At 22.2% G+C, this 14,026-nt stretch overlaps 2 protein-coding genes across 2 annotated transcripts; one reads left to right on the top strand and one right to left on the bottom strand.

Annotated features, from left to right (window-relative positions):
• Positions 1-3,020: 3,020 nt before the first annotated feature.
• Positions 3,021-3,468, top strand: OCT59_015679 (uncharacterized protein). The gene is made up of 2 exons (XM_025328003.2): positions 3,021-3,175; positions 3,284-3,468. Exons 1-2 carry the CDS (start codon positions 3,089-3,091, stop codon positions 3,413-3,415), a joined length of 219 nt encoding a protein of 72 aa, XP_025168624.1. The 5' UTR covers positions 3,021-3,088; the 3' UTR covers positions 3,416-3,468.
• Positions 3,469-5,248: 1,780 nt separating this feature from the next.
• Positions 5,249-5,735, bottom strand: OCT59_015678 (uncharacterized protein; the record flags this gene model as incomplete). Its single annotated transcript, XM_025328004.2, has 4 exons — positions 5,249-5,344; positions 5,413-5,453; positions 5,526-5,558; positions 5,702-5,735. The coding sequence occupies 4 exons, from the start codon at positions 5,733-5,735 to the stop codon at positions 5,249-5,251; spliced, it is 204 nt and encodes a 67-aa protein (XP_025168625.2).
• Positions 5,736-14,026: the final 8,291 nt, after the last annotated feature.

The raw sequence follows: 14,026 nt of genomic DNA, 5'->3' as shown, positions 1-14,026 counted from the left end.
TAATGTGAAATAATCTAAATTGTATAGTTACAATTAATACTTTGAATTGTAATAATGTATATTAGAGATATTTAAAGAATAACTTTTTATGACTTTAAAAATTCAAAGATAAATTATGTATTTGAATAATGGTTGGTATTCTATTAGGAAAGAAAAATTTGGTTATAAAGGAAATAAAAAAGTTAGGTTAGCTCTCAATTGTTCAATTTGGAGGTTTTTAGTTAAGAGGTACTACTATGAACATTATTTATTTATGTTTTAAAAATAATAATTTAAAGTACAATAAAAATTTTTATTTATATTATTTAAAATATTTAAAATTTGGTTTTTTATAGCCTAAGTCATGTTAAAATTGAACATATGATATTACATTTGTTATTATCTGTATAATTCCATTATTTTAACAAATTCTTTATCAATTTGGTTAAAATTTAATATTAACTGAAAAATAATATAAAAATCGTCAAATGGTCCTGACAGTATTTTTAAATCCTTTATAACAAAGAGTATATAGATAAGTATGATATAACCTTCATTGTATGTATGGTACAGTGCTATACTCAATTTAGAAAAATAGTATGGATCCATGTAAGCAGATGTGCATCATACAGTATTACACTGGTGATCGTACTTCAACCGTCAAACCACATTTTCAAATTTCAAATTTTAAGTTTTACAAACTATTATCAATCTTTTTTTTTATTGGCTCCAAGTTTTGGTTAGACGCTTCAAGGTAGTTGTAAATGTTTTTTTTTGGCTTATGTTTACTGTCTGAGCTTTTCTCCATTCTTTAGATTTGGTTCTTCAAAGTGGTAGTTAATTTTAAAATTTTTGCCCATTCATTAATTTCGCATTATTTCTTTTTTATTAGTTTATCATTATTAAATAAATTTTCTTCTATTTCTAGGGTTTATTTAGGTGCTTTAAGATGGAAATGTCATTTGTTTACATTCATTTCGTCAATTCTATCTCTTAAGGTTTTCTTCATTATTTAGTTTCAGTTTGGCTCTTCAAGGTTTTTATTTTATCAAATTTTCATATTATCATTATTTCTTTTTTTATTAGCCTATTGTTATTGAAATAAATTTTCTTCTTTGGGTTTATTTAGGCGTTTTGAGGTAGTAGGTATATTTTTATTTTATTCATTTCATCAATCCTTGTTTATAATTTTCCTTTCCTTTTTTTAGGATTTTAATTGATTGGACTTTTTCCTCCAAAACATTCTCTGGAAAGGCGTGAATTGATATTTCAGATTCAGCAAGCATTTTTTTTTTGTAAAATCTCTCTTACTTTGACATGCCATTGCTCGATTAGCATTGCCATCAATACCGCGTTTATCCTGAATTACTATTATATTCTTTTCCAAATAAAATAGCCACTCATATAAATTAGTAAGTGTTTCTTTCGTAGGAGATTTATTAGTATTGCCATTCATTATGATTGCTATAATAAAGTAATAGAGTTAATGCAGAAAATTTAGTCCGGAACAATAATCATCAGTCCGGAGCAATAATCCAGAAAATTTGCTGAGCCACAAATTGTGCGATAAAAGTAAATGTATCACACAGTTAGTCTGCACGACATATTAATTTTCAAAAAGATACCTCTAGTCTATTTTTTTCCCGAACAAATGTGAGAAAAGTATGAAGTGCGATATAGAGGGCTAAGAACTTTGTAATTTTTGGAGCGAAAATAAATTCTTTAATTACCCTCCCCTTTAAATCGCTCTTTTGATAATCCTGCCATTCTTCACATAAAATAAATAAATAATAAATAAATAAACCCTCCCCTTTAAAAGTCAACCAATCAGATGTCACGATTTTATATATAACTTTTTTTATTAATAAACAATAAACCCGGGTCCCCGGATCAATTTTAAATTTCAATGTTACGTGAACCGAAAAATTGAATTTGTGTGGCCTAATCATGATGAAGAAAAATTAATATTAGCAGAAATTTAATAATAAGAAATAGAAAAATGGTAACAACCATTTAATAATCTTTGGTTTGGAGATGCATTTTTAAATAAAAAATTTTCAACAAAGAATAAAAATTCTGATAAATGATCAAAGAGAAAATACAATTGTAATTTCATAATGAACGTACTTAATCCTAAATATATATATTGAGAAGACCTTTTTACATCTTATTTCTGAAGATTTGTGTCAGTGATTTTTATTATTTACTTATAATATGTTTAATTCAAATTTGAATTTGATAAAAGCAACTAAATATGGTAGAAAGTATCCTAATTACAATCAAGAGAAGTTTTGATGAGAAGATTTCAAAATCCGAATTGATATAATTTAAATTTAAGAAAAATTATAAAATTAAAACTAAATGATAATATTATTAATAGTAATAAAGAAAATCAGAAGTAGAACCATGGTACGTTCTAATATAGTGATTTTTAAATTAAATATTGCGATATATTTTTTAGTAAAGCAAAATAAATGATTTAAATTTAGAATATTTTATAAGTGTACTTCTTGTAAAAAGAAAATTAAAGACAATGGTATTTATAAAACTTGTATTAGTTGTCATAATATAAGAAAGGTTTATTATTAAAGAAGAAGAAATGGAAGATAGAGAAATCCCGAAGGGTGATACAAAGTATCTAAGTGATATTGTTAAAATTAAGAAAATACGAGAGAATAATGGGAAAAAACGGAGAGTTCAATAATACTGCTGAACAACTAAAAGTGTCCGTCCAACTTTCTAATAAATATTTTTATTCATTTTTTTTTCCACTAGTAAATAATTTCATTGTAATTAATTGTGAAAAGTGAAAAAATTGTGTGGGAAGTGGATAAAAAAATTTATGATCAAATAAGGTTAATCCTGAATAGTCTAATAATAGATAGTCTGACCATTATTTCAATTATTATTGTTATTTGAATCATTTATGGCTAACCCCTCGGTGATTTTAGGCTGGTAGGCTGTGTTCGTACAACAGTATACTTTTTCATATATACTACCAATTGCCCACTTTTTTCGCAAATAATTTTTTCATCAATTTTTTTTTTCACCGACTATAATTTTTCACCAATTTTTTCAACATTTTCCGAACGTATAAAATACAACGCAAATGTCAGATAACGTAGATTTTACTTCCACTTCCGCTAAAAATGAATCATTTACTTCTACGGAATCTTCGAATGATATGAGTAATAAGGTTTTGTGTTTTAATTTGACTGTCACTTTTTGGAAAGTTCCAATATGATGTGTATTGTTTATTAATGAATGTTGCTAATGATTCTATTATTTAATCGCTGATATAAAGATAGCAGAGGAGAAGAAGTTGGATGGACCTAAACCATGTCCTTACTGCGGAAAAATTATACCCAATCCCAACATAATGGCAAAACATTTAAAAGAAAATTGTAATCAAACATATGATATCAAAATATGTTGAAAATATAAATAATAATGTAATAAAGTTATTTACGTTATATTTGTAAATATGTTAAATATGTTGAAAATATAATAAATAAAATATAGTAAATACTAGTTGCTTCGCACCTTCGCACCGAGACCAATGAGTTTGTTTAAATAAGAAAAATTTAGTATTATAATGTAAAATACTAAGTAAATTAAAGATAATTTTTTGTTTATAAGGAATTTAATATGATAATAATTAGTTAACAAAAAATAATAAAATAATACTGTAATATGTATTAAATTATATTTACAATAATGTAGCTATTTATATTAATGATTTGACGTTTGAGTATAGAATGAAATTCGGATTAATTAAGGAATTGTGAAAAAATAATTATCAATAAAAATTGATTAATTTTTTTAGTAGTATTTTCAAAAAAACTTTAATATCTATATGAAAATACTACAAATATTTTTATTAATTAATTACATTAATATTTTATAATTATTTCTTATTATTTTATTTTACGTCAATCTTAAACTTATAACCAACTTGGGAAAAATATTTGAACAATTAAATGTATTAAAATTTGTTCATTTCATTTATTATTATTCTTTTGATACTCATTTTACTCAATAAATTATTAATTTAACTATTTGTATAAAATTCTTTATTCAAAAATCTGGTGATTATTTAGAGAATTCCGGATATGGATTTGGTTATAATAGTCTATTATTAAATCAACAATTTCTTTAATTAATTAATTATAAAAATATCAAATTTTTTTTTGATTTTTATGAATTTGAAAATCAAACTATTTATCCAGCGTTCAATTTAATTGAAAAAAAAAAATCTCGTCGGCCAATTTTCCTACATGTTATATTGATTTTTTTTAAAAAAATAATAATTTTGTAAATATATTTAATATAATATTTTATTTCTTTATTTAATGATAAAAAAATTGAAAGAAAAAGAAAAAAAATTAAAAAAATTTGGGGAAAGAAAAAGGATAAAGAAAGAAACCGGTTTAAAAAAAGGGAAATTTCCGAAAAAAAAGGAATCTGAAAGAAAAAATAAGTACTGAAAAAAATTCTGAAAAAAAGGACAATAATTCGGTCCAAAATGTGTGAAAAAAAAAATTTTTTTTTAATAAAAATAACAATATGGTCTAAAAAAAGATCGAAAAAAAAAAATAATATAAAAAAAATCGGTCTTAAAAGACCGAAACAATGGGATATTTAAGAAAAAATTTTTCAGTTTGAGAAAAAAATAAAACCTAAACGGGAAAAGAGTGAGAAAAAACGAATTTTTCAGTTTGAAAAAAAAAACTAAACCGAAAGAAGAAAAGAAGAAAAGGGAGAAAAAATTTTTTTTCGGTTTAAAAAAAAAAAATATTATGATTGGAATGCACACGGATCAAATAGTTTTAACCATAAATAGATTAGATGGATGCATGTCACGGGTTTTAATTATATGGCATGGGATTTCAATTTACACAATTCAAATTATTGACAAACATCAGACAAATTTTTTTTTTATCTTTTACATATGCCGCAAATATATTTGTCATTTATTGAAAATTTAAAATACTATATGATTTTTTAATATTTATCTTTAAAATATAACATCGGTATTACAAGTATCCTTATAATTGTGACACGTGAATTGTGATCAACAAATGTAATTGGAAACCACCGTGATTCTTCAGGCTTCTATATATTATAAAGTGGGCCAAAATGAACCGTTTTAAACTTACTGATCCTCCTATGGTCTCAAGGCCTGGGAAGCTCAATTTACCGATACCTGCAAAAAAAGAAAAAATCAAAAAAAAAAATCAAAATAATTAAATATATATGTAAATAAATTTTAAAAAGGTTCAAAGCAAAGATTTGCTTCGAAACTTACCAATTCATTCCAAGACGCCAATCTACAGTAAGGTATCGTGCCAAAAGAACCAGATGCCTACAAAAAAAAGATAAAATTTTTTAATAAAAAAACAATATTACAGATAAGTTTCGTAAGAAACTTACCATATTGGCATATCCAAGTCCTAAAGCTGAAAGAACCGATACTTACAAAAAAAAAAGAGAGATTAAAAAAATAAATTATAAAAGAATGTTTCAAATTTTGTTTTGAAACTTACCAGACTCAAGTCCCAAGCATAAAAAACTGACACCTACAAAAAAAAATAAAAGAAAACAAAGTAAACAAATTTTTTTTAAAAAAATTTTGAACCATAGAGTCCATGCAAGAAACGTTAGTAAAACGTTTCTACAAAGTTAATTTTAAAAAAGCCCTGGAGCTTATCTATGTACTTACAGACTGAAGCTGAAACAAATAAAAGGCCATTCATGAAAATTTTTTTTTAAAAAAATAAATTATATATTTATTTACCTTTATCCAAGAGGAATCAAAATAATGGTGTAGTTAGCCGAAAAATAATTAGCCACCACAACGTGATCCGGACCTGGCTAAGGCGTAGATCGTCATGGAATTCCAGGGGATTTTCTGCGATTAAAGATGATTGGCAATCAGGAATTCAGCTCCGTTTTTTGGCTAAACTACATCATGGAATCAAAGTTGAAAAGATCCTAAGAAAGTCTAAAAAAGGTTATTAAAAATATTAACTTTTTTGATTATCTTTTATAGATCAGCTGGTTTCTTGCAAAAAAAAACTAACTTTATTAGATTATATTAATAAAATTTAATGTATAAATGGATTAATACTGTAATTGTTATATAATTGAACTAACTTTATTAATTCATATTGCAATTGTGTCACATATAAACAGATTATTAACAATTGAGAAGACAATTGAATGATGTAAGTCTTTTTTAGAAGAAATTTTTAATCATGCTCCTTGCCTTAGAGTATGAAGTTATTACGTTAGTTTTTTTCGTTTCGTAAGTCTTGAATAATTTTTTTTTTCATTAAAAGGTTAATACACATATTTGGATATATACTGTACAGTACATAATTATTGAGAAAGCTTGAAACCATGTGATTATTTTAAAAAAAAAAGATTTAAGGATTGTATATAACTGAACTATATAAACACCGAAATTCCTGCATACATACGTAAGGGATTTCTATAGTTCTCACTATAGATTTTTTTAATGTTACACGATTGTTTTATATAATTACGAAAGAAATAAAAATTTATTAAATTAATTTTAACTTCTATATACTTTAAATAATGTGACACCGATTTAACTGATGGTTTTAACAGAATTACAGCAAAAAGCCAACGTTGTTGAAATAGGTTTAACTTGTTAATCACTAAGATCTGCATACAGTAGACTCTTTTCGCAATGATACTAAATTTAATTACAAAGAGATTTTCCAATTAAAATTTCTGCAAGGATCCATATATAGTTATTCCGAAGAATTGTATATCATTGAATGGATACTTTGACTACCATAACTGATAAGTGTTAAAGTTTAGTACGAGAATTTTTTTTTTTTAAAAAAAAAAAAATTTACACACCTCTCCCTGTAAATCCGTTTTTTATATTACACCTTTTTTCCGTAAAAGGCTCATATTTCCGGAATTAATAACCTTGTATCACGGAATTTATCGAATTATTTACATTTTCCGTGAATGGATCCGTGAAAGGCTAAATTTTACGGAGTTTTTACAGAAATAACGGATTAAATTTTTTATAGGATCTGCATTGATAGTGTTACGCGGATTTGCGCCACATCTAAGATTCAAGAAAGTGGCATAAGATTCCAGTGATCAGCGGTGTAACGGTGTAACTTATACTTTTTTATAACTTATACTTAGTTTAATTTACACCTAGTGTAATTTATACGAAGTTTATACATGGTATAATTTATACCGAAATTACGAACAATATAAATAGAATGGGCGAACGAGGGGATTTTAAGGAGGATTTTATGAAGTATTAATTTTAGTTTAGTTTAGTTTTTAATTTTATCGGTAATATTGCAGATCGCCGGTGGAGGCAGCAATATTTTATCTTTCTGTTATGATTTATGAATTAGTATTTATTTATTTGTATTGTTTCATTTATTTTAAGTTATTGTTTATTTGAATAATATACACTTTAAAGTTACATATATAAGTTTTAATTTTATATCATTTTATTTTACTGTTGCTATCACGTGACTCCGACGCAAATCGATAGTAACAATAGCCCTAGCACCTTTATCAATAATCTTATTCGAAATTGATAAAAAAAATGGGATTTTCATTTTTTTAATTATAAAACAGCATGTTCGACATTTTTTAATTAAAAAAAAAGTTAATTACAAAACGTCACGACAAGTGACAAAAATTAGATTAATTAATGACTATAAATCATTGGATATTTTTTACCGAATTCATATTAAATGACTTTACTTATCATCAATTTAATTATTTAATACTAAAAAATACGAACTATAAAAATAAATATTCAGCTGGAATAGACTTTCATTTTGGCCAATGTAACACCAATTCCTACATAAACTTTTTTTTTCACTTAGAAAAAAAAAACGGTTTCATGCTTTTGGCTATCTAACTAAACCCCCAAAAAAAAGTCTCCTAACTTACACTATATTACTTGCAACAATGACGAAAGAAAAAGGATATTTCGTTAAGTAGAATAACAGTAGTGTTTCTTTTCTTTAAGGGATATTACTAACGTTATGCTTTTCTTTTTTAGGTCTATTAGAATCAGACAAATGGTAAATATAATGGGAATGTTTTTTTTTTTAACTAAATAAATGGTGATAAATTGTACGATGAATTTAAAGAATGGTTTTTTTTTTAAAGAATGTAATTACATTCTTTCTTATTTCTTTTTATAGACGCCTTCTTGAAATGTAAAGCTTAAGGGTAAGTTTCGTGTGTTTCCATTTTTGAATATTTTACTAAAGAAAAAAAAACTTTTTTTTTTACTTTTAGGACGCTGAACTTCTTGGACAAACTTGGGACTTGAAGGTATATAAGGGGTCTTGCTTGAATTGTGTTATTGCGTTAACGAAACATGCTAACATTTTTATTTATTTTTTAAAATCTTAGCTCTTGAAACCGGAATGGGTAGGTAGAGAAATAAAGTTACTTGGTTTACTTTAAAAATGTCATTAACGTTCTATTTCTTTCTTTTTTAAGTTAAAACTTTGAATAGAAATTTAAAATGTAAATTAATGGAAGCGTTATTTTTTTTTTGTTTGAAGAGCCTTACTCACGTTCTGGTTTCTTCTTTTTTTTTTTAGATCTCTTACTGAAATAAACTAACATTTTGGTAAGTGGAACAATGGGGATGTTTGTTTTCTCTAAAGATGTACTAACGTTCTATATTGACTTTTTTTTAGGACGTGGACTCTCTAGAACTTTAACTTGGAGTTTTCGATAGGAGTTTGTTCTCTAACTAAAGAAACGTTATTTACGTTTCTTTTTCTTTTTGTTTTAGGTTTTGATCAGCTTTAATTTTGTAGTAAGTTTTTGGCGGGTTTTTCTTTAACTTTTAAGAAACGTTATTAGCGTTAATGTTTCTTTCTCTTTTTTTTTAGGACGCGACTTTAAATTTAAAGTAATGTCCTAGAAGAGAAAGAGAAATTTTATATAACATTTTTTTTTAAAAAAAATCTATCAAAAATACTTACCGAACACATAATTAAAACTTCTGGCAAGTATTATAAAGTGTACTTTTAATGTTTCACTTTCTCTCTTTTTTTCAGACAACTCGGGCTTTTAGTGAATATTTTGATAAAGTTTTTTTTAACTTTAAAAAACGTTAATAATAATTCTTTTTCTTTTTTCCTTAGACTTTAACTTTGGACTTCAACTTTATGATAATGTAAGTTTTTTGAATAGGTAAGAGGGTTTTTCTTTATTGTTAAGAAATATATTTAATGCTTCATTTTCTTTTTGTATAAATATAGAATTTTGATTTGAATTTTAATAAAGTTGGACTTTAAGTTATTTCTAACATCATTTCTTATTTTTTTGTAATCAGCCTTCGGAAATGATGACTAAAGAAATAACACAAGAGCAACACTTTTGAAAAATGTTTACTCCAGAGGGAAATTTTCGGAAGCGACACATAATCTCAGTAATACAATTTAAACAATATATAATAATATATTGACTAACCAATTTAATCTAAATGACATTCGTAAATATAATGCATATATACTAGAACGAAGTATGGGTTGCAGGAGACTCTAGAATTAATACGAGAAAAGATCTTTCTAGCATCTCTTTTACTTTTTTTTGCAGAAATGAACTTAATAATTAGTAATAACTTGTAGAATTAATATTATTTAATAATTCTTATTAATAAATACATTTAATAAATAAAAATAAAATATATATATATAATATTTTATATAAATATCGACCTTAGCTTGCTCAAAATTAAACTGGTTTTTCTTAACCTGAAGTCACGTGATTATACCGATCTGCGCCAAGAACAGTTAGAAATCATGTGAACCTATCAGATTTCATTCAATAATAAATAATAAGCCTATCGGGTATATCCGTATATGAACTTTACCTTGTATATTATACATTATGCATTATGCATTAAGAAAAATTTTAGGCTCGATGTTTGATACACGTTCTGGATATTCTGGATGTTGTCATACATGCAATGATGCAATGCTTGTACTTGTGAAACATTTTACACAATGCATTTTGCATAAATATTATTACTATATTTATCCATACTAATAAAAGCGTTTAATAAAAAAAAGAAAAAAGATATTTACTTTATCTTTCCAGTTAAAGAGAATTTTAATATAACTATACAGTAATGGCTCATGGTAATAATCATATATGTAATATAAACATTTAATATAATTAGAATTTTAAAATGTGCAATATAACAAACTAGACAGCTCTGAAGAATTTGAAATTGAGGAATTTGAAGAAAGCAGTACTAAGGAATCTGAAGGTATATTAAACAAACTGAAATATTAAATCTTATTTATAAAAATGTTTAAATTCTAACTATAATTATATCTTATAATATACAAGTATAATTTAAACTAACTATATTATACAAAATTATATTAAATAATTTAGCTCGTAAGTTAATAAGTTGTCTTATAATTAAATAATCACTATATTACTTATTATTTTTGTTATATTCCATATAACTAATAAATAATTCATTAATAATTAATAATACTGTAGTTAGTAAGTTACCAGTTATTAAAATCTTTAGTTCTTTACTATATAATTAATTCAGATAACTAAATTCTAATTATTTAATAATTAATTATATTATAGATGGTAGGCTACAATATACTTATTTGTCTAATATTTTATATAATTCAACTAATTATATATTATTCTTAATTTAAATAATTAGATTGTAAGTAACATATTTAATTTACAGTAAATACTTTAGATTCTATCTACATCTAACTAATTAATAATTAATAATACTACAGGGTGTAAGTTATACGATATTTATATTTCTATTATTTAACTAGTTTTAAGCTAACTAAATTCTTTATTTAAAAAATTATTTTGTAATTCATTTTAGTTGGTAAGTTATAAGTTATGTATTTAATTCCATCATTACTTATTTATATAATATTTAAATTAACTAAATTTTAATTTAATAGATCGTAAGTTATAAGTTATTTATTTATTCTATTATTACTTATTTATAAGAATAAATGTATTTGTAACAACTTATTACACAACTTATTTGTAACAACCTATTTGTAACCCATATTATACTCTCCTTTCTTTTTATTTTTACTATGTATCCTAAGGATGAATTTTTTTCATACTGAAAATTCTATTTATTACATATTATTCATATTATTCATTATATTCTAATTATTTTATAATTTCTGCTAGAATATTAAAATTACCATATTCAGACTTTGTGTATAACTTAGAATTTTCTTTTTGGGAGGTCATTTAAAATGGAGCAGTTTTAACCAATATTATGGTATTACATATGGCAAATAAATAAGATTTTACTAACCAAAATTCCAAGTCTTCAAAACACTTAATAAAAATGAAAAGTGGAGGTATGACAAATATTTTTACTATATTTTTATAATATTACTTTGTTTACTTCATCCCCTTTTTTTTGGTAATACTTGTTCCACAATATTTTTTCCTACTTTCGAAAATTACTATTTATGAAATTATATAACTTTAATTCCAAAAAGAAAATTTTTACTGCAGGTCTCATAATTCTAATGTTAGTTATTACAAATAAGAGCATATAAGTTGTTACAATTAGATTTATTTTTTATATAATATTTACATAATTTAAACTAACTAAATTTTTAATTTAAAAATTTTTACAATTTATTTTAGTTGGTAAGTTATCATAAGTTATTTATTTAATTCTATATTTTATTACTTTATTTAAATTAACTAAATTTTTTATTAATAGATCGTAAGTTATAAGTTATTTATTTAATTCGATTCTTACTTATTTTTATAATATTTACATATAATATAAACTAACTGAATTATTTATTTAAAAAATTATTTTTTAGATGGTATGTTATTTATTAATTCTATTATTAATTTAACTAACTAAATTCTTTATTTAAAAAATTATTTAATAATATAGGAGGTAAGTTATTTATTTAATTCTATTATTACTTATTATATAATATTTACATATAATTTAAACTAATTATTCTTTATTTAATAGATCGTAAGTTATAAATTATTTATTTGATTCTATTATTATTTATTTATATAATATTTACATATAATTTAAATTAACTAAATTCTTTATTTAATAGATCGTAAGTTATAAATAATTTATTCAATTTTATTATTACTTATTTATATAATAATTACAAACTAAATTTTTTATTTAATAGATCGTAAGTTATAAATTATTTATTTAATTTTATATATAATATTTACATATAATTTGAACTAATCCAATCATTATTTAAATAATTCTTTAATAATATAGGGGGTAAGTTATTTATTTAGTACTTTACTTATTATATAATATTTACAAATAATTTAAACTAATTAAATTCTTTATTTAATAGATCGTAAGTTTATAAGTTATTTATTTATACTATTATTACTTATTACATAATATTTACATATAATTTAAACTAATTAAATTCTTTATTTAAAAAATTATTTAATAATATAGGGAGTAAGTTATTTATTTATATATTATATACATTTAATTTAAACTAATTAAATTCTTTATTTAAAAAATTATTTAAATAATATAGGGTGTAAGTTATTTATTTAATTCTATTATTACTTATTTATATAATATTTGCATATAATTTGAACTAATTAAATTCTTTATTTAAAAAATTATTTAAATAATATAGGGAGTAAGTTATTTATTTAATTCTATTATTACTTATTTTAATTTTTAATATTTATATATAATTTAAACTAACTAAATTCTTTATTTAAAATAATTTATTTAGTTAGTAAGTTCATTAGTATTGCTTATATATATACTAATATTTACATATAATTTGAACTAATTAAATTTTTTATTTAAAAAATTATTTAAATAATATAGGGAGTAAGTTATTTATTTAATTCTATTATTACTTATTTTAATATTTAATATTTATATATAATTTAAACTAATTAAATTCTTTATTTAAAAAACTATTTTAATAATATAGAAAGTAAGTTCATTATTATTACTTGTTTATATAATATTTACATATAATTTAAACTAACTAAATTCTTTTAAAAAAATTATTTTATAGATGGTGTGTTATTTATTTAATTCTATTATTGCTTATTTATATAATATTTACATATAATTTAAACTAACTATTTCTTTAATTAAAAAATTATTTAAATAATATAGTGAGTAAATTATTTATTTAATTCTATATTTCTATTGTTACTTATTTATACAATACAATATATTTACATATAATTTAAACTAATTAAGTTTTTTTATTTTAAAAATTATCTAATAACATAGTTAGTAAGTTATTTATTTAATTTTATTATTACTTATTTACATCAGTAATAATTGCATAGTATAATCTAAACTAACTGAATTTTTATTTAATAGATCGTAAGTTATAAGTTATTTATTTAATTCTATTATTACTTATTTATATAATATTTACATATAATCTAAACTAATAACTAAATTCTTTTAAAAATTATTTTATAATGTAGAGGGTATGTTATTTATTTAATTCTATTATTACTTACTTACATCAGTAATAATTGCATATAATTTAAACTAACTAAATTTTTTATTTAAAAAATCATTTAATAATATAGGACGTATGTTTTTTTAATTTTATTATTACTTATTTATATATAATTTAAAATAACTAAATTCTTTAATTTATTAATATAGGGAGTAAGTTATTTATTTAATTCTATTATTATTTATTCATATAATATTTACAAATAATTTAAATTAATTAATTATTTAATAATATAGTTTGTAAGTTATTTATTTAATTTTATTATTACTGATTTATATAATATTTACATATAATTTAAACTAACTAAATTACTAAATTCTTTATTTAATATACTATTTAATAATATAGCATGTAAGTTATTTATTTAATTCTATTGTTATTTATTCATATAATATTTACAAATAATTTAAATCAATTAATTATTCAATAATATAGTTTGTAAGTCATTTATTTAATTTTATTATTACTGATTTATTTAATATTTG

The sequence above is a fragment of the Rhizophagus irregularis genome, chromosome 23, assembly GCF_026210795.1.
Source record: "Rhizophagus irregularis chromosome 23, complete sequence".
In the NCBI taxonomy this organism is placed as follows: Eukaryota; Fungi; Glomeromycota; class Glomeromycetes; order Glomerales; family Glomeraceae; genus Rhizophagus; species Rhizophagus irregularis.
The sequence above is the reverse complement of the archived record's forward strand: the minus strand, read 5'-3'. Positions and strand labels throughout refer to the sequence as shown.

Excerpts from the sequence above, each read along its gene's own strand:
- OCT59_015679 (XM_025328003.2), top strand. The coding sequence starts at position 3,089 with ATGTCAGATAACGTAGATTTTACTTCCACTTCCGCTAAAAATGAATCA. Across the intron at positions 3,176-3,283 it reads CGAATGATATGAGTAATAAG|ATAGCAGAGGAGAAGAAGTT; the intron begins GTTTTGTGTTTT and ends GCTGATATAAAG.